Genomic DNA, 22,355 nt, shown 5'->3' on the forward strand with positions numbered 1-22,355 from the left:
GACAGAATGTACAGAAAAAGCAGAAGCATCTCTGCACATTTCAATCTTTGTCATGCAATGTGTTGATTTTAAAATAAAATCATATAACAGTAATACCATGGTTTTGATACAGAGGGCTTTATAAACATCTGCAAAGAAAACAGATGTTGTTTCCGCTGTCTCAACTGGGAACTCTGCAAGTAAAAGATAAATATTTTAAGTAATAATTTTGTACTATCACAATTTCTAGTTTTTTTTCTGGTTTTGCAATAGAAGTACATTATACCAAACATGAATGCGAGGAAGCTGTCTTGCAGGATTTTAATCTTTCCATTAAAAAAAAAAAAAGTGATATTTTTTTCCTTTCTTCAATTATTATTACATAGAACACTTAAAACATCCTTTGCATCAGCATAGGCTTAGGTAGATTGAGGTGTCCAGGCTGGGACATAAAACCAAGTCACCTTTTCTGTGGCAATTTTTCTTTCCCATTATGGCTCATAGTAATGCATTTACACTGGTTAAAAAACCCCTGTACCCATAATTCACATAATTATACTAGTATAACCTGTCTAAGGTCTAAAATAGTCTAAGGAATCCAAGGAGTTGTCCAGCAAAAACAGGAAACACAGATTGTGTGTTCAGATAATTTTTATATGTTGGTAGGTTAGAATAAGTCTGACATTTGTATGTGGCCTTTTAGCCACACATCTAAAAGAAGCAGAGCTGGGCATGGACTTCTCTTCTGTTTTATGTTGCAATTACTGTAAACAATTTATATATTGGTGCAAATAAAGTTCCAATTTTTAGTGGAGGTGGAAGGATTTTTTAGTGGTAATGGTGTTTAGTGGTAATGGTGTCCTTACTGAGTAAAAGGCACAATTTGCTGTGAAAAACCTCTGGATTTCTCTTTAAAAATACAAATATCTAAAATGTGCAAAGCAATCTGTCAGAGATAACACACCAGAATATAAGCTTTAATCTGAATTCTCAAAGAACCTGTGTTATCCAATGCTGCCTAAAATAGACTCTGGAGGCTAAAATAGATCAGTGAGTGTTTACTTTTATGAGGTATGTTTTGTTTGATCGAATTATTTTGAAATTCTAACTAATGGCTTGGAATCAGGGTAATGGTTAGTCAATTAGCACAGAGCCACTATAGCGATCCATACAAAATAGAAAAAAACAGAGTAGAGCTGCCATTAATTACCAAAGTGGCCTGAATCTCCTCTGCTCTGTGGAGGAGCTCTGGCAATTGGCCAGGCAGTGCAGGCTGGTGATGCAAGCTGTCCAGAGCAGCTCTGATCTGCCTTTCATCAGCTTGCATATGCCTCCCTTCTCCAGGTATTGAAACCGATAGGAGCACAGAAGGCCACAGTGGATTTCTCAATTTGCTGTCAGTGTAGTAAAGGCAGTAGATCTGCTCAGAAAGATTGGCAAGGGCAGCAGCTTGTCTTACTTCAGGATTTGGCAGAGTTCATCGTTCTTGGAATCTTGTTTTCTACCCATGTAGATTTTGCAATCTTGGATTTTCAGTGTTATAGCTACCTTTTAGCTTATAACTTTACTAACTCCTTCTGCTACTTTAAAAAATGTGCAGAAATGCTGGATGTTTTTATGCAGATTCATGTGGCATCTTCTTTTTGTGTGTGTAGGACACAGGTTGTCTTTGAATTCTACATAACATCCTGGGGAGTATTCCCGGCACCTTATCAGTACTGCTTGTACCATTTACATTATATATGTGATATATATCTTAGTAGACTAACATGTTAATGATGGCATACAGAATTGCTGCACACAACTCTCTCATACCATATTACATGTTGAAAATTCCCAATGGATGTACTTGCAGACAATATTCAAACCAGCAGATAAACTTGTTTCTACTGTTTTAAGTTGTCCATATAGAGCTCGTGATTGAAAGGGGCAGGATGAATGTTCTTGTAGCCATAATGCTCTAAGGTCATTAGAGAAGCGGGATTTATGGGGGGAGGAACTAATTAGGCCTACTGATTTTTCTGGATGAGAACATCTCAGTCCTTCCAGACTAAAACAAGGATGCCAATGGCAGAGTCTCCAAGCATGGTCTGTTATAAATTTTCAAGTCTGTCTTCTGTGAGGTATTTCAGCCTCACCTCATGCTGGAGACATGTCAAGAAGAAAGTGCCAGCTGAAGCTCTACCTTTTCCCATTCTTGTCAGGACACAAATGACTGTGTTTGAGGATGCTCAGAAGTTTTTCATGTTGGTATCTCAGTTGTCAATTTTGCTAATGTGGAGTCACATGGAGGATAATTTAATTGCATTGTTAAAAAAATGGAAGCAGCATCGTTGCTACAAAATTACCTAATTCCTTATAGAGGCATATTGTATATGGGACCAATATGGGAAAAATGAAGAAACTGAGCAGGGGCCCTTTAATTAAGCCATTGTGATTGCCTTGCTTTTGAATTATTCAGTAGGGAGCCTTGAGCTTGAGGCAAAGTTCCTTTTGTTGAATTTATTTCAGTACTGGTAACAGTATTAAAAGAAATGAAACATTTGGAGGAAAGTTATTCGAATTGACTTAAAAGTACCACTAATTTTCCAAAACAGTGATCTCTCTGTTTGAGCTACATGATTGTTTTAATATGCTCTTGATTACTGTGTTACCATGATTCTATTTTCTGTTCGCCTTTTGCTTAGTGTACTGTTGCATGTAGTATTTTAGAAAAAAATATTTAAGTGAGATAAGGCCATTTGATATAAAGAAATAAATTGTGTATTAGATAATAGGCCCTTGGAGATCTGAATCTAGAAGTTAGAATATCATATTTATCTCAAAGATTGGTCTCAGAGATGGGGAATGTTATGCATTTCTTAATTAGAGGAACTTTACAGTAGGTTTTTGTTTAAAAAATGTAGTTGCAACATCCTTAAATAGTATTGTAAGTGGAGTAGTCTCACAGCATGGCTTTCAAAAAACTATTATCTACAAGATGCATGGCCCAAAGTGTATTTTAAAGGATTGATTAATAAATATCTTTAATGAATTACCACAATGAGAAAAGCAGGGGGTTTTTTGGTGATTATTTTAGTGAATTTCTTAGATTTTGCCTTTGCCTTGCTATATTGCTGGGCTGTGCAATCTCAAAGATTGTGCATCTCTGCAGATGAATTTTGAATGCTTTGTTGTGCAAAACTATTTGAACATTTTCATCTAGTAGCCTTGCTAATAACTTACTAACTTATGCAGCTAAAGAAAACGGTCCCAAGAGATAAACTCCTTGACTATACCAAGTTTGGCAGGACATTTACTGAAGAGAAGATGTAGACTAGCCTGGAAGCCTTATGAAGGCAGCAGGCATGGGAATTCAGGGGTTTTGCACAAGGAGGTACAGTGATCTGGCAGGGATGAAGGGCATCCATCACTACTTGTTGTCTGGTACACTCAAAACAATCACTAAGGATTTAGGTGATTGGCATGGGCAGAGGGCACAGTGCTCATGCTGAGAGAAGCCAGATGCATGTGGAAGCAATGCTTCCTGCTCAGCCCCGAGTTTGCCTTGTTTATACCCTATAAAGGGGACACATACAAGCTCGGTTGGATGGAAAACAGAGAGTTGCTTTTTAGTCTTTTTCCTGAGAACAAAACCCTTTGTTTTATTTATATATTTGTTTCTGGGAGAAAGAGGATGGAAACTTGATTTTAAATGTTAAATAAACAAGGAGTTTGTTTTATTGTTTTTGAATTCCTGATGGCAAGGAAGAGCAAAATACTTGGGGCGATTTAAGCCAAAAGAGAGAACTATGCTTTTTACCTGCCTTTTCCTTAGGGCAAAACAAGCTTGGAGCCCAGAGAAGAAGATCATAATGAGTAATTGTATTTACTATTCCTTTTTGGCATGCCTAAGTTTCTGGAGATGAACAGTAAGACTGACACTTGCTTTAATGAGGTGAGAACTCCTTGCTAAAGAGATAAAAACCATGTCTCTTTATGAACTGTTTCCTTCTAATGAATTTACAATTGATCGGTGTACTGTATTTTACTGTGTGTTACAAGTCCCTGTATTTGTATTTATTTGCACACAGGTAGATGTCAAGTATCACTGACCTGAATACACTAAAATCAATAGATAATTGAAAACATGGCAGCACTGGGGAGAGAAGCTATAGTGTTTGGTTGTTTTTTTTGTTTGTTTGTTTGTTTGTTTGTTTTGTTTTTTTTTGTTTTTTGTTTAAAAAGCTTTCACATCTGTGGTAACATGTAATATTAAAAAGCATATGAAAAACCTCTGAAGTTCAGGAGAGTATTAGTCAGCATGATTTATTAAGTCTTTTCATGTCTGGACAGAGGAATTGTGTCACAACAGAAAAATTTTTAATAGCTCAAAGGTATAAAGTAGAAAACATGTTTTCCAGGCATCACACTAAAATAGTCAGTAGCTTAATTTTTCTCTTCTGTTTGCATTTAATTTTTTATAAACCTGTGTAGAAAGTAAAGGGATTTCTGTACTTCAGCCTATCAAGAAACTAAAGCTGGTTTGTGTAAATCCCTTTAATGTAATTTTAAAGCTGCTCTACACATGACAAGTGTTCAAATGAATTAGGTAGATGGACAGGTTTCATTAATTAAAGTGATCTCATTTGGTGTCTTAAAGAGTTGCCTTGGTTTTTTATTCTGGGCAATGTAATGGAGGTCAACATGTATTCTTCTTTACTTTGAAATTAACCACTGTACTCATTTTAAACGTGTGATGTTAGTCGTCTTCACATTTGAATGTGTTGGTGAGAAAAGGAGGGAGTGTTTATTGCAATTTGTTGTCTTGGTAACGGTGTTTCATGCATTGAGAAGCAAGATACTTGGGTTTTCCAATGAAGAATGTCTGCCATTTGCCAAAAGCACCCAGCTGCAGGTTGTCAGCTTCAGGCGGAACACTGAAATCTTCGTGCCAGAGCTTCTGACTCTTGAATGTTGGCTTCCTCTTTGGCCATTTTGGACTGGGGAGGCTCTGCCTACTGCTTACACACTCTGTCAGTTATGGGGAACTTTCAAAAAAGTTCCTAATAATCGCGAAATAGCTACAAATAATGTACCTCTGAACAGCATGGGAATATATATATACATTTTTTCCCCTCCCTGGGCCTGCTTTTGTCACAAGCAGCTGAAGGAGGAGGAGGGACTATGGAAGCTGCCCTCCTCCTTCTTGGTGGCAGACATGGCACTCGTCTGCCCACTTAGTCCAGTAGAGCAATCAGTTAAAGCAGGACAGTGTCTGTCACTTCCAGGACACTTCCCTATGTAAAAAAATGAAGATGGAGAGTCCTGTAATCTCCCAGATATCAATCCTGCCTGAGTGCAGGGGAGCAAACTGCTGAGGTGAGTTAACAGGTAAGGTAACTAGGCCATCCATCCCCCACTAATCTCTATTGTCTTATGTGCCTACCACAGTAACGTGATTAGTAATTTTCTTTACCACCTGGGCAGGTGAAGATAACCTCTCCCTGAGGTTAATTTAGCAACAGTTGAGGCCTTTTAATAAAGGTTCGTTAAACAAGATGGTTTCTTGGCAGCTCTCTGCTGGTGTCCAGTGGAGTTTGAGGGAACTGGGACAGCCCCTTGTCTTCCTCAGCTCCCTGTTTGCACTTCAATTCTTCCTTCTTTTGGGACCCCAAAGTATATTTAATGATACTGGCGAAAAGTCCTGTGGAACCACTTCATTTGGGGCTTTTTGACATGACAGTTGTATTTTCAACTATCTTTGCTGACTGCAAGCTTTAGCACTCATCAGTTTTACACTAGGCTCTTGTAGATGTGATGATCTTTTAAATTCAGCTTACAGCTGTCAACAGACTCCAGTTTGGACAGTTTGCCTGCATCTTAGATTTGTTCCTTCATCCATCACAGTCAAGCCCTTCAATACAAAGCTGATGCTGACTTTTGTGTTGCCTAAGGTAGGAATGTTGGAAATAGATTCATGCATTTGCATCTTTGAATATCTAAATTTTGCTCTTATTTATTCTTAAAATAGCTCCCTGAAGTTTTGCCCTTAAAAAATGTCGCTGTCATGAACAGTGTCACTACAGAATGGAGTTACCAATGAGAAACAATTGGTCTTTGACTGCATGCAGGAGAGCGCTCTTCTGTGATTACCACTTTGATAACTTCACTCTCTGTAGATTGAGATCATTACAGTATTAATTAGCTTCCAGAGATTCAATGCCTTTTTATATTTCTGCTTTGAAAGGAGTTGGTAAAAGTATCATTAAAAGGCATCTATCTCAATTGACATGGAGTAGATGCTGCTGCAAGTGCCAGTGGTTTTAAAGCTAACTTTGAAGTTGAAAAACTGAGCTTGGGAGTTCCTGCCTCACTTGCAGAGATATGTCTTTCATGATATGTAACTGAGAACAGGTAAATAATTATCTGTGGCACAGGTCTTTAGAATACTTGGCTCAAAAAGGTTTAATTATTTTGAGAGGTATGTTTGAAAACAAAGCATTCCTGCGCTGTTTAACTGCAGAACGAGGAAAATAATTAGCCTCCCTCCATTTTCTCTTTTTCTCCTCAGATAGTATGATTTTGATGAAAAGGTAGCTCATAGCTGGGTTGTAGTGTGTGATTTTTCCCCCCTCTTAACTGTATTCTGCTAAGAACATATCCATTTAACCACAGAACATGTTTGTTTCTATTAGACTCTTTCATGGATAAGGATGATAAGACTTACCTGATGTGGTTGAAATAATGTAAAGTGACAATTATTATATCTGATTTAAAAACAAGGTAACAAGAGTTGGAAATATTCATCAAATACATTAAGTAGTGCCCTTTTTTTGAGAGTCCAAAGGAATTTCATTTCACAAAGAATGCTCAGTATTTTCAAGTGCAAATGCATTTTAAAAAATGTAACAAGCTTTGTTCAATTTTTGCAGTCAGACATTGGCTGCAAAAAAGAAAAGAAAGAAGAGTTCTGAATTTAGTTTGTTAGCAGGAGCGATTATCTCTTTCTTTGAGTCTTTGGGTTTTCAGCTTGTGTTATGTATTGTTCCTCCTTATTAGAAAGAAGGACTAATTCCTATTCCACCCTCACAATGATTTATGATATTAGAATAAAATTCATGTATTTCAAGACTGGCGCAAGAGGTCAGCCTTTAGATTGCCCTAGAATCTCCACAATCTCTTAATTAGAAATAATGGAAAATATGTTCTATATGTGTTCTTTTGAGTTCAGGACCTAAGAAAAACACCAATCACTATAAAGTGTGTAATTATTCACTACAGTTTTCCATTCTAAATTTTTGTATGAAAACTGAAATCTTTTGTAGCAAATGGAAGTACAAACAGACTAACAAAGCACGGATATCATGGAAAAATGCTGTAGTATTCTACATGATTTGAACAACTGTGGCTTTGAGCCAAAGTTTTTTATTTTCTTAAACAGAGCAGTTCAGTGGGCTTTGTATTGGCCTCAGTTCTTCACCAGCAAAAGAGAAATGGTAATTCAGTGTCACAGTGATAGGAGAATATATGCAACGTAGACTTGGTACTGGTTTGGGTATACCTGATGTGGTCTTGCACGTATAACAGAATGGTGGTTCTACTTCTGTTGCTGCCATTGGCAAGAAAACTGTGGCAGCTACAAAGAAAAGCTGTAAAGCTGCCCTTCCCTCAAGTGTCTGAGCAGTCAGGGCAATACAAACACCATCTGCAGCCCCTACAGGTGGTTAATCCCACCTACGTATAGGGCGTATGTCAAGCCCGTTGATGCTAGATAATTCAATTTCTAGTAATTACCATGCTAGAGGTAATTTCCAGGAATAGAGTATACGTAGAGAAAGTGGACAAAAAAGCTCTCCACCTCTTGAAACAGACTGAGTTGAGGAGAAAATAACACCTTTCACTTTCTGTCTCAGATATCTTCTTATGCTTGAATAAGCAAGAATATATATTTGGTTCAGAAATACAATGCTTTCTTTGTAATGAAGGTACAATAAATTGTGGGTTAAGCAATTTCCTTCAAACTTAACTTAAAGTGGCTTATGTTTTAAATATTAACATTTATGTAACTGATATGCTTTATAAGATAATTGCAGTTTAAATTCGGTAGCTAAAAATGTAAGCATACTTTCTTAGAAGAAGGGGAAGAAGAATTTTTCTTTAGGTTTTCTGGAACCATCAGAGTTTCAAGACTTGATTTCCCTGACAAAAGCATTACAAATAAGGAGAGGGCACACTTAAAGGAATGGATTTCCATATGCTGAGATGTAATGAAAGCAAAATGAGACTGGTTAGAAGTTGCTGGATTTATTCATTGGAGGTGAAGTTTAAAAGCTGTTATGTTTAGTGATGCAGTTTGTTTGGCTAAGCAGCTGGAAATCTGTTTTTTTGGATAGGAATGAAAAGCCATGCTTCAGGACAAAACATGAAAGCAAATTATTATTATGCCTACTGAGGGAAGTTTCAGCACTTTACATAAAAATAAACAAGCTTCCCACACACATACATTTGAAAGCTTTATACATGAACTGCAAATTGCTGTCAAGGAAAGTGCATGTTTTTATTTTAGTTGATATATTTTAATTGGATTTTAAGTGGTTTGTGAATAAAACTGCTTTACATTAATGCATTGTCTCTCACTTAGCAAACATCTGAGCTGCTTAATAAGGAGATTAATGGGTAATGTGGGAGAGTTGGTATAGAAACAACTTTTCTTCCACCTTACTCTCCTTTTTTGTATCAGATTTTGTTTCTGCGCTGAGAGTTATTCCCAGTTATTTTGTTGCTTTTTGATGATTTTTTTCTTACTCTTTTGTTCTTTATTTTCTACTGTTTTTCCAGAGATGCCCTATTTTGTTCACACAGTATCTCAAAGCTCAGGCCGCTTCATATGCTTGTATGGAGGCTTGAGGAGAAGGGAATAGAAGGGTGTATGCCCTGCTGCACATAACAAGCAGCTGGGTACAAAACCAAGTCTCTTCTCTGCTGAGCAGCAGCAGTTCCAGTGAGAAGCACTCGCCTCTAAGGAGGGCCTGGGAAGCACAATTTGACAGCCAAACAAGTTACAGGGCAGGGGTGCAACCTTCTGCTATCTGTTGTTTGGGTCTAAGTTATTTAATAATGTAAAGGGTGGTTCCACAGCTTAATGGGCTTCTAGCTAAACAGCTGCACAGGTTACCCTGTTAATATGTACAGACACTCCCCTTCTCCTTTAATTATCCAGTGTTATCATGTTTCCCCATCTACACTTCTACTCCACTTCTGAAAGTAGCTTTCTACCCAAATGCCTCTGTCCCATCCCTGGGGATGGAGCAGGGCTGGTGCTCTGCACAACAGGCAGAATGTGAATGGTACAAATGAGAGCTGCTGAATGTGCACAGAGCTCCTGCCTTGTTGTGAAGCAGACAGCTTTAGAAAATGGTTGCTGCTGACAGGCTAACTAGTGGTTTTGCTGTATGTTGCAGGGGTTGACATTTCATGTAGAAGAATGGGAAAAAAATCATTTGTAGGATATTGCTCATCAATAATCCCATTTATGTGCCACTGAATAGTCAAAGAACAAGAGCCAGCAGATTAAGATTACTACATATCTATATTAATTCCTTCATTATTCTGCTAAAAAACAACAGAGCGTGGTTTCTCTGAAACTAAGAGAGAATACAGCATTGGTTTTCATTTAATTGGCTCCTTTGAAACCATCTCCTTTGGGAAACAGGATGTTGTTAGTACAAAGGCACTGCAGAAAAACAGGCTAACAATATGTGTAACACGTATTCTAGCACAGCTGTATGCTGGGGATATATTTGAGCTGTAATGATAGCTAAATAGTTTTCAAGAAGAAATGAAAACCTGAACGTAGCTTTGTCGGGAAGTCTGCACTAGCACATAAAATTAGTTTGACTGTAAAAAATAACATTTTCAAATTGTCCAGTGGAAATATCACCTCACAAAAACAGAGATTGACCTTCATTTGAAGTACTTATTCTGATAGTCAAAAGGTCAGATCGCTTAGAAAGGTAATAAAGAAAATCACTGATCATGAAAAATATGGGATTATGCTGACAATTGAAATGTAGTGATTTCCTTTTCTTAGTACATGTGAAAGTTCTAATTCCTCTCTCATGTGTTAGCTATTGTTTTAAATATTTGTAAGACTTTTTTTTCCCCCCCTAAAGATAGTGTCATTTAAATGTAACAGAATGAACACCACCTTCATCTTTGTTTCTGTTGTTGGAAAAGATTCCAGTTTATAAATAAAGCAGTTCAGTGAGGTGCTAATCTTGCAGTTGTTGTCTTACTGAAATTTTATCAAGATTATCATCACTGCTTAAATTCGGCTTAATATCATGGAAAGTTAAGTACTTAAGACTATTTTCAAATAGTTGCAAAATTTAAGAAAGTGAATTGTAGTACTTGGCACTTCAAGCCAACGGGCACCTGGAAGAAATGGTGTCAGGATGGATATTCTGTGTAGAGGAAAATATTTGAGAAGAGTGCTTTTACTGTGCATGAGTTTCATACCAAGCGTTGTTGAATTGCTCAAGTTTTGCTTTTAAAATAAATTTTTTTTTTTAAAGTTTAAAAATAAATGCAGTGTACAAAAAGTGCAGCCCTTCCCAAGCACTGTGTATACTATACTTTCATAACCTTTCATGTGTATATTAAGCCATTTTGTGGGGAGAATCATTTAGAACATGGGTGCCCAACCTTTTGGCTGGCCCAGGCCGTATTAAGGGAAGAGGAATTGTCTTGGGCACATATAAAATGTAAAATGTAGTTAATGTATGTAAGTAACAAAACTTGTTTTTTAATTTGTTTGTTTGTTTGTTTAAATATAATAGAGAGCAACAAAAGCATAAAACTTACTGGGAATCATCAAACTTGTTTTTGTGAAACTAATGTGTCAGTCTGGTTTGATGGAAGTGGGTGCAATTCTTTGTGAGTTCACAAGGTGCCCAGCAGAGATTTCTTGTCTAATTTTACTCTTCCTGTGTACTTCATCCTTGCAAACACAAACATATGTACTGCCAAAAAGTGATGACATGAATAAGATGAGTGAAGCAAGGGATATTTTTCTCTCGTAAGATAGGTCTCATGAAAGTCTGGTAAAGAGACACGATCAATTTTTTCTACGTGTTGAATGTCTGATTAGATGATTAGAACTGTATACATCCTATTGGAAATGATCATTTAAAATATCTATTTAAAATTTATAAAAGCTTCTGAAGGTAGCTTTCCAGGAATAGTATCTTTCTGCAAATACTTTCCGTACTTTCTGTGAATTTGTTCATTGAGCTTGTGGATTAACAGCTACTCTGCTCCCATCCCTGTTGTGTTAGCATGGTCTTACCTCGTTAGTCTTCTTCTGAAGTCCTTTCTTACAGTACCTCGGGGACCAGCTCATCCTTGGCCTGCTGAGGAGCCGGGGCAAACCTCTGTCCAGAAAGGTCAGGAGAGCAGCAGCTGGGTGAGCAACTCCAGCTGCTGTGACAGCTGCCTTTGAACTTGCACTGAGTAAAGCTCCCTTATAGGATGTACAAGGGTGGTCGTAGCAGACAGAAACATCTTCCAGACTCCTGTCAAAACATGTCTTACTCCTTAACTCTGTTCTGAATAATAAAGTTGAACAAAGTGCTAGGTTGAATTTTGTAAATAGACACATAGGGGTTTTTTTTTCAGTAAGACTGTCTGCTTTTCCTGGTGAGGCAGATGGCTCCTTGAAGTTCACATTAATAGCAATAAAATGTGGTGATAGGATAAGTAAAAATGGTTTCAAACTTAAAGAGAGTAGATTTAGGTTAGATATAAGGAAAAAATATTTTACAGTGAGGATGGTGAGGCACTGGAACAGGTTGCACAGAGAGGTGGTGGATGCCTCGTTCCTGGAGGTGTTCAAGGCCAGGCTGGACACAGGGCTCTGAGCAACTTGATCTGCTGTAGGTGTCCCTCTTCATCGCAGGGGAGTTGGACTAGGTGACCTTTAGAGGTCCCTTCCCACTCTGAGGATTCTATGATTCTGTGAAAATGATACATGTATTAAAATAAAAATAAAAAACCCACAAAATAAAAAATCACAACATCTGTTTCATTTGCATGGAAATAAAATCTTCCTGAGAATAACTTCGGCTTGGGAAAACAGCTCAAGCTCACTTATATTATCTGAGCCTGCTGCAGTGCTGTCCTGCAGGGGATGAAGCTAACACCCAGTCCAGTTGCATGTTCAGTGATCTATTCATTAAAAGTAGTTTTTCTCCTTTTGGCTAAGGAAAAGGTACATCTTTTAAGTCTTATGTTAATTCTCCAGTGCTTTAGATCACTTAACAGGCCTGGCATTTGCAGGCTGGAAGTGCTATTTGCATAATATCAATAGCTTTGCCATGGGAGAAAGAGATCCTTTTATTCTCTGGGGTGCATTCGTACAGACACTCTGCCAGGTGTTTTGGTAAAGTTTTCATTATAGCTTTAGCCAAAAAGATGGTTTTGCAAAACTACCTTGATTTTAGGAGGTGGCTCAACTGTGAGTATTCATTGTAATTGTTTGTATGCCTAATATTCAAACAGAGCCAAGAAATGCTGCTTAATCTCTTCTGATGGTTAATTGTGATTTCTCTTAACGCTGATTTGGCTGACACACTCTGTTTCCTAGTCAATTGAGGGTGATTTGGACCAAGGAGCTGGCAAGGCTACGGTATTTATGTAATGCCTTTTTTTCTGTGAACCTCAAATGTGGATGGAAACAGTCTCTAATCTTCTTAGTGATCTAAGCAAAGACTGAACGCTTTGGGTCAAGCTGGTTTTTGGATAGGCTCAGAAAACAAAACAAAATCAGAAAAAAGAAATCCCTTTACAGTGATTATACATTGAAATATTACAACCAAGCTAGTTAACATTTCGGTAGTTGATAATATTTTTGATACTCCCCTCATTTGCAAAGACCATATAATTTGTTTTCAACCATACTGTTTGAGACTTCTTGGAAGGAGAACAAACAGCCCTTGTATTAGGCTCTGGGCACTGTTCGCATTCATTCCCGTTGGGCTAGTTTTAAATTGTATCATGAGGGATGAAAATGCAAGTGTCAGAATAAGCAGCGTTACAGAGGCTTCCCTTCCTTGATGAGCTTTGAATGGCTGGAAAAGATTGCAGACTTGACCTAAATCCTTCTTGCACCATGTCTGCAATGACATGGTAAGAGATGAAGGAACTCATGAGGTGGCTGTGTCTATAACTCAGTTGTTAAAACATTCTGACTGATTTTTGTGGTGTGTTTCAGAAATGTAGCTTTTCAGACACTACTTCTATCAAATTAAAAATGTGATTTAGAAAACAAAATAATTTAAGTGGATAAATATGGTTCACTTAGGCTAGAAGTGACACTTCGCACTTCATTAGAAGTGACATTTTGTACTTCATGTGTCTTGACTCCCTTTTTTTTTTTTTCTGAACAGTGTGCAAGTGCAGTAGATACAAATGAGGGGAAAAAAATCAGTTTATCTTACTAGCATTTTAGTTTTTCTTCAGGCTCAGCTCCCCTATCCAAAAAAAGTATGTTAAGACATGTAATGTGACTTCACATAATCTAAAATTACTCAGATCGATTTTTCAGAGCATGAAAGCTCCTAAGAGCTGCTGGTCCTCTGAAAATCTGCATTCTCATGCTTACAAACCAAATGGTTCACTTCTTATGTGGTTACTTTTCTGCTGGCTGTAACAGCAGACATATATTTTTTTCTTTACTTCACGTTCAATAATACAATTGAGATTATATCCATCCTCTGCTTGAACTTGCCACTGCTGCATTCATTAACGTTCTGAATATTTGATGCAAATTGTTTCTAATTAACGTGCTTCTAAATAAAGAAGAAAAGGTATTCTTAAAAACATGTGTGCCATCTGATTAAATAACATTTTATTCTCTTATTACAATTTTAGGACCTTTTTGAAATTGTTGTTATTATCCTTTTACAGCCATTATTATTCCTGTTAATGGTGCATCGTAGAATGAAACCCTTTTTATCTGTGTTGTAGTTAATAACTAGAAATAGCCTTCTGAAAACATAGTAAGGCAGGTAAGAACATGATCAGTTATTGAGAGAAAAGAATGCCAATTAACCATACTCTGCTTTAATGTAGTACAATTCCGACTTTTCCACTAAGCAAAGGGAAATACTTAACAGCTGCTGTCTTTGTAGTATGAGTTGTCACAGTAGCATACATTAGAAAGAGAGAAATGCTTCTATGTCATTTTTTCTCCCTTCACCTGCAAAGTAGAAGATATGATTTGCTAAAAAATAATAATAATATGTTTTTTAAAATGTCTCTACTTTGCCACTATGATTACCCAGAAGTAGGCATAAAGAGCATAAGAAAAGTTTGGTTGTCATCATAAAGCATCATATAGCATAATAAAATTTGAAAACATTTAGGAAAAAATCTATATACACTTTCCAATATATGTGTATATATTCTTTTTTAAGGGCTCAAAATGTTTATACACATGTGGTTGCAGTAATCAGGGTAGATTATCGCAGGAGTCCAGATGGTGCTTATGAGATTTTATCGAGGAAGTTGATCAAATCTGACCATTGGATTCAGTGTTGTTATACTAATTGAAAGAAATAAAAAATAAAATGGAGGCTGTGGCCTTAGAAAGCAGTCAGTGAGATTAAGCCAATTTAACGTTGCTCAGCCCTTCCTCCCTTCTCTTCCCTCTCCCCCCTCTCCCCATTCCAGCAGCATGATCCCGTTACTCCTTTTTGGCTGCTCTGCTACTTGTGTCCAAGCCACTTTATCTCCTGCTCCCTTCCTCCACCATGTTAGTTTTTGCCTGGCTGAGAAATTCTCTCAGCACTGGGGAACAAATGTGGGTGCCACCATCAGTGGGAACCCACAGCCAGAGGCCACAGAACAGCATCTGGGAATGGCAGCTTGGATTTAAGTCAGACTGAAAACATCGTGAAGTGCAGCCAGAGCTCTACATATATTGTGCCCTCTGTAACCAATGCTGTAACACAGGAGAGATTTAGAGAAATATGCCACTAGGCTAATTAAGGGTTCTTCTCCTAAAGAGGCTTTCGTTTCAAGCTTTGCTTCAGCAGATCTTCTGAATGTAGCCATCTATTTCCTCAGGTTTAGGCTTGTCCATAGTCTTAGCTATAGAGAAAACAGCTGTTACGAAACCACAGTAACAAGGCAAATTTTAAAGCCTTGCTTAAGATTTTGTTTTATTTTAATATATACACCAATATGGTACAGGATATGCAAATTCTATGTTTTGCACTGGGTATGTAGGCATTTAACACTAACATACTGTTGTAGATATTGTTTTATTTTTTTTGTTTCTGACAAAGATTTCTTGCATCACTAACAAGAAATGGATGTGACTCAAGGAAAGTGTAAGAAGACTAACTATGAGCGTGAGTGCTCAGCTACTCTATAATAGTCCTGTTCATGAAGCTGGATGTTGCTTACACGTATGTTATTTGAAATAGAAAGACTTATTTCAGTGAGGCTTCTCCTGTCGGAGAGGGGATCCTCTAAAAGCAGTGCCAATCTGACTTCTGCTTTAGTGGAAGTTGTGGATGGTTATTAGTGATTTGAATAGGATTTTGGAGTTTTTCATGGTTACTGTATATGATAAAAATCTATTAATATTTCCCTAAATCAGCTGCATCTGTGTTTGGAAACATCCATGAATGTCTTATTTGAAAGCCAGTGCTTTTGCAGCTCTTGCTGATTTTAAAAATCTTTGTACCACTTCAGTAAATGAGATCAGATTCAGCTTGACCACTGCTTTCTGTCCTTTCATAAACTGATAGGAATACAGTTCTCTTCTACATTCATAAAAAAAATAAAGAAATGTACAATGTTAAAACTGGTTTGAATTAGGTACGCTTTCCAAATTTAATACTGCAAGATTGCTTTTTTCCCCTTCACTACTGTCTTTTTTTTCCTTTTTCTTTTTTGTTTTTCTTTCTTTTTTCTTTTTTCTCTTTTCTCTTTTCTTTTTTCTTTTTTCTTTTTTCTTCTTTTTTTTGAACAAAAAGGCAATGTCTTGGTTTATCCACTTTTACAGGATGAAATCAACCAGTCTCCTTAGAAAACATACCACAGTTTCTAGCTTAGCTTAAATGTCCTTACTGGATTTTTGTGCCTTAAGTATCCCATTGTATTTCCTTTCATTTTATCTCATGCTCTGTAGTGATAATTAAAGCAATGGGGCAATGTTTGTAATTGCTATTTATTTTTCTCTCTAGCTGTGTGCTGCCCACCTGCCAACCCGATCAGAGGCACCAAACCACTATCAAGCAGTGTGCCGAGCTCTGTTTGCTGAAACAATGGAGCTGTACACTTTCTTGGCCAAAATTAAAAGTGCAAAAGAGGTAAGCTTTTGAACTTGTTGTTATGTGAATTAGGCTTACAAAATCACTTCTGTACTCAGCCAGCTGTAGATGTCAGATGCTTCTGATAACTGACAGTAGTGTTAAGGGAGAGTAGTTCTACAGCCAAGTTATGGTGGGTTTGCATTATGTTATGTTTTTTTTTTTTTTAATTTTCCCTTGGTCTATCAGCATCTGCAGATGTCTCACAGGAATTGTCATTAATTGTGACCAGTCTATCTGGGAGGAAACAAGAACATTTACCTGGAGTGTTCTTTTATTCCAGCGTACAAATATACAGGGTGCTTGAGTCTAAAAACTTCTCTGGTGTTAAGAGTCTGAGCTTTAACTGTTGTTCCTCAACTCCTTCTTATGGCTTGTCTTTGACTGGGAATTTTCTGAGGTTCTTCTTGCTTGTATTTTGTCCCCAGTCAGCAACTTTCCTTACCTTTCCTGTATGGTTGGCTTGTCTGTCACGTACTTCACAGCAGAGTCAACTGAAATAAATACATAAATCCACTTGTAGGTAATGCTTCCTGTGTTTACTGCTGGCTTGGTTGTTACTGTTGTCTGAAAGGCCATCCTATGAACCACTTCAATTAAATGATTTGGCTGAAGAATAACTTTGAGGGTGGGTGGATTTTTTTTGATGATGGTTGATAGTTTTGGTGATCTGATCTGCAGAATAGCTCCATAAATTGTTGTCTCATGTTAACAGATTGTGTGTATTTCATTGGAAAGCCAGCGGGTGGGGGGAAGGGCAGAAAGATAAAGATGCTTTTAAAAGCTGGCTTCTTCACGAAAGCCAATCTGTCAATTACTCTTTTTTAATAAAAATCTGAGGGGTTTTCTTCTATGTAATGTCCAAATAACCTTTTGAAGATCAGTGGAAAATCTTACAGGTCGATATAACTATTATGCTTCTCAAAGAGGCAGAGCATACTCATCTGTGCATGCATACTCCCACTCCCTTGCTTCTGCTGATCCTAGAAAATGAATGCAGCAAGTAAATAAAAAGTAAAAAATGATAATAAAAAAAGAATCCATCCTTGTCAAGTTAATGAGCTGAATCAGCTCCCCTCTTGTTGGGTCAGATGAGCCCCAGAGCAGCACAAGAGAGTTCTGTTGTCACACTGGTGGAAGATGCAACCAGTCAGAGGCATAAGAGGCTGGTGCTGTTCTTCGTGTTCAGAGACATGGCTGAGATGCATCCATCCAGTGGGGACAATCCTCCAGTGATGTTTTTCTATTGCACAAGGTCAAGTTTCACCTCCATTTGTCCTCCAGTCCTTCTCAAGCTGAAAGCAATTTTTAAACTGAAGCAGTATCATATGCAGATAATTTTGACAGTGTCAGCATGGCTAAAGAGCCACTTGTTTTCTGAAGTGCCTGTGTTACAGTTCATCTGCACTCAATGCAGATAACACCAAGAGCATCTCAGTTCTAAAGCCATCTCCTGAACCTTGACATCATTAACTTCACATCTGAGCATTTGACTGCTCCTTATTGCCCCAACCATTGGATATACTAATTGAATGATATGTGCTAGAAATGCCTTAACCAACAGCTAGTACAAAGTCTGTGCTGAGACTCGAAGATAAGACCCTTTAGGGTTCTTTTCCCACTTAGAGAAGTGCATTTCCAGCAGTTATTAAAGATTTCAATGACATTAAGTGGTAATGAGGTGTCTGTATTGCCTATGTTGCAGTAAAATGCTGCATTTTATAATTATTTCAATTATCTTAAAAACATTTGTTTATTAAAATAAGCGCAGGGGTGTTTTAAATGTGTGGATTATTTAATCATCTTGTAATTGGACATAAAAACCCAACATCTGATAACACCACAGAACATACCATAAGTTAATCACAAATGAAGGGAACCATTTGCCTCTCAAAGGCTATTAGGGATTGTTTCAAAGCGCATTTAGGTCAGAGGAGGTAATCCTTGTAGATGGAATTCTGGCCCTACCGAGACTTTTATCACTGTACTTCCTGAAGCCAGAATTTTGATCCTTTGATTTAATTTTACCCTGGATCAGTCTCCCAGTGGGCATAAAAGAAATGAGCAAGAAAATAGTCCAGAAGCTGCTTCTAAGACCATGAATTCCTTTTCTGATGTGCTAGATCCTTGCTTGTAGTTTTTATCCAACTATAGGTTCAGATACAGCATGATTCTTGAAAATAACGTAGCATAAAAACGAAAAATAGGTGAAGCAAATACAAGATGGAATGCTGTAAATCTTGTTATTACCATTTTTGAATAACCTCTATAGTTTATACTTTAGACAGGTAGAAGTCATGTGATCACACTAGGTTTTCACCACTAAAAATTTCAGTATTATTGAAGTGTTCTTATTCAAATACATGGAAGAATCTTGATTTATGAGAAATATGGTTAAACACAATTCAAGTCAATAAATTCCCTTTCATTTTTTAATGATCATATGGGTAGGGGTATAAAGGAGAGAAATGTATTATACTTAAGTGAGAATATTTTATCATCATCAATTTGTAGTGATTGCAATGATAAGGAATTGAGGAAAAACAAGTTATATGTATCAGCTTCAATTTAAAAAAAAACAAATTTATACTGTGTTATATTGTGTCTCTGATACTAAAGATACCAGTTTTAAACTATTTGTTTATTTTGAAAACTGGGAACTTAATTTGGAGAGCTTTCTTTAGAATCCTTCAGACCTAGACACAATTGTGGCGATGAGATTAAAATAAAATTAAGAATTCTAAATAGGAGAAAAATCCTCTAAAATGACTTAAGTAACTGAACGAAGTAACTTTCCTCGGAATAAAAGCTACTTGGGCTCATACTAGGACAATTGAGTTGTATCTGGAGATCCATTTCCGAGATGCATGAAGCTCACTCTTTTTGCTCAGTAGGCACTTAAACAGCCAACAGTACTGCAGTGGGAGAGGGAGAACTTGTCTGCAGAAATTCACTCACCAAGAATGGACCAAATCTGATCTTGTAGTATAGCCCAGAATGGGGTCAGCAGCAAAGTATGCTTTGAAAGAGGCGGAAAAAAATATTACTGTGATGCTGTTTTCAATTTGTCTCCATACCAGCTTGTCAGGATTTTGAAAGTTATTGGCATTTAAGAGGGCTGGATTGGGGACAGGATGTATAGACCTTTAGGATCATGTTTAGTTACCAACACATCTACCAGGCATCCACGTGCTTCCAGTCTATCACGTGAACATCGCTATCGTCATAGCAAATGGAGCGTAGCTTCAGATAGAGCTTTACTGGCATGCATTTGGGTGAGTGCATTACTCAGAAATGATGAAACAATGAGTGAGCCATTTATGTCCTCTCCATGGATGTCAAATAAAACGTTTCAGGCACTTTGTCACATACTTGATGCCATTTGGATTTTATTTCCAGTCTGATTCTTTGTATATAAGGGATCAGCAGCAGAGATGACTTGCAGACAGGGAGATGACATTTCCACTCTTAAATAAGAGAATTAAATGTTAGGTCTAATAGTTGTAAAGGGCAGGACTCAAGCCAGAGATGAGAAAGGTATGATACTACCATTGCAATAATTAAAAAAAAACAACAGAATAGCAGCAGTAAAAATACCTATTTCTTCAGAATAAGAGCTGGGGCTGAAATTTAGTTAATTAATCTGACCTAACTTTGCATCTTATTGCAAGGTGAAGGTATTGTATCATGTTTACTGGCTTGGGTTTTTTTTCAGCTTGCTGGCAGCATCTGTATGCTGCTCAGGCTCTGCGAAAGTTCCCCTTGCTGCTGATCCACCCTGTGTACCATCTGCTGCCATCCAGAAGTGGTCTTTGGATGAGCTAGGATCTACTAACTCCATATCCCACTGTGCAGACACTTACAGCTGATGTCAAAAATAAGATACAGCTTATTTCCTGCCTTAGGCAGGAAGCTTTTAAAATTGCAGTAAGGAACTTCCTCAAAAAGGGGATCTCCTCATTCATAGTGTAACAGTGTGGGTCAAAACAAGGTGGAGGAAATTTATGTGTGTGTGAAGGTAGCTTGAATGACTGTGAAAATGAATGTAGTCTGAAAGAAAAGATTTATTTTTTTCAGGATCATCAAAAAGTTATTGAGATCACCTTTGCTGACACCTAGCAATAGACAGAACTGAAGGCACAAATGGGTGATATCCATGAGATAAAACAAATGTTGTGGAGTGTCACATATATTGCTCAAAAATGGCAGCAAATGTGACTGAGAGACACAGAGAGGCTATTTAAGCAAGGAATACAGAAATTGCTGTTACAGACTGGAGTGCAGATCCAGTCTGCTGTCTGTTGTGAGGCTGTTTTACAAAGAGGTTATATTCCCTAGTCCTCCTTCAATTCCATGTTACAGCCCAGGCTTACTTCCTTCTGAAGGAAATGCTCCACATGTACTTACTGCCTGAGTGACCAGTAATGCATCTTTGCTGCAAAAAAGGTTTGTGGTGTCTAGGGCTGCATTAGGTAAAGTGTTGCCAGCAGGCTGAGGGAGGTGATCCTTCTTATTGGTGAGGCCATACTGACTGTCCAGAGTCCAGTTCTGGGCTCCCAGTATAAGAGAGACATGGACATACTGAATGGTGTGCTTCTTACATTTGAATAGCAATTGTATGAAGACTTAGTTGCTAGTGCATTTCATGTGATGAATCTCGAATACTCGGAAGAGGAAGTCTGAATTATCCTCCAGTTTTCAAGTAAAATTGAAAAGAGTTGTTAATGTACAAATGGAATGCAAGAGCTACTTCTAACTGTAATATTACCTGCTATATAGTTTGTTACAGCATATAGACAAATCTGGATTTGACCCCCTAACTAAGTGCAATTTCTTTCATTTTTAAAATATTGTCATATTTACCTTTTTAGATTTGATTTCTGACTTGATGTTTTAAAATGGCGAGTGTTTGCTGTAACAGTCTTTTAGAAAATTAAGAATTGTATATAATCCATGTATGTACAATGGAAAGTAAATCTAGAAATAAATCTGAAGATAGTCCAGTGAAGGGCCAGGAGGATGATGAAGGGACTTGAATATATCTCCTGTGAGGACAGGAGGAGTGAGCTGGGACTGCTCAGCGTGGAGAAGAAGAAGCTCAAGAGGGAATGATATCAATGTCTATAAATTCTGGAAGGGGGAATGCAAAGGGGACAGGGGCAGGCTCTTTCCAGTGGTGTCCAGTACCAGCACAAGAGGCCACAGGCACGAACTGGATCACAGGAGGTTCCCTCTGAAGAGCAGGCAGCACTTCTGTGCTGTGCAGATGACGGAGCTCTGGCACAGGCTGCCCAGAGGCTGTGGTGTCTCCTCCTGGTGTCTCCTCCTTGGAGGTCTTCAGAAGCCTCCTGGCTGTGGGCCTGGGCACCCTGCTCTGGGTGGCCCGTTTGCAGTGGGCTGAGCCAGGGGGACATGGAAAGTACTGCCCACTTCAGCTGTTCTGGGATCTTGTGAATGGCACCCACCAATACTGATGTCAGCCTGTAGCAGAACTAATCGTTTGTGACTGAGCTGTGAGTGCTAAACACACAACTGGCACAGCTGGTGCTTAAAGGCAGCACGTGATGTGGACAGTAGTTTACTACAGGAAGCATTTTGTAGGTACATGTCTTAATGTGCTACTTGTCTCAAAATTGACACGTATCTCCAAATTTTTTGAAATGGAGGCACATCCTAAAGTATAAAGATTAATGCTCCTACCAAACTAATTAAAATTTTATATAGTTTTTAATTGCTCACATCTTCATTTTCAGTGGGAGTTCATTGAAAACTTGTCCATAATTTCATTATGCACGGTATGCCTTTTAATTAACTAAGTTATTAGTAGAACACAGATGAGTCTCCAATCTGTTATTTTTGTACTGTTAAACTCTGCTACCTATGATTTCTATCCTTTCTAGTATAGAATCACAATTCTTTCAGTCTGCCTGCATATATTTTAGCATTACATATAGGAAAATGTTAATCTGCAAAATATAATAAAAGACGTAAGTAAAAATTAAATTGTTACTTTTT

At 37.7% G+C, this 22,355-nt stretch overlaps 1 protein-coding gene across 4 annotated transcripts in view; it reads left to right on the top strand.

Moving 5' to 3' along the window:
* Positions 1 to 22,355, top strand: part of SPIRE1 (spire type actin nucleation factor 1) — a 122,878-nt gene that overhangs the window by 58,732 nt on the left and 41,791 nt on the right. For all 4 annotated transcript variants that reach the window (XM_085220746.1, XM_085220748.1, XM_085220745.1 and 1 more), the window contains exon 4: positions 16,215 to 16,340. In XM_085220746.1, the coding sequence (XP_085076872.1) occupies positions 16,215 to 16,340 (126 nt within the window). The remainder of the gene's footprint in view (positions 1 to 16,214; positions 16,341 to 22,355) is intronic.

The sequence above is a fragment of the Meleagris gallopavo genome, chromosome 3 (genome assembly GCF_905368555.1).
Source record: "Meleagris gallopavo chromosome 3, MGAL_WU_HG_1.1, whole genome shotgun sequence".
Classification (NCBI taxonomy): Eukaryota; Metazoa; Chordata; class Aves; order Galliformes; family Phasianidae; genus Meleagris; species Meleagris gallopavo.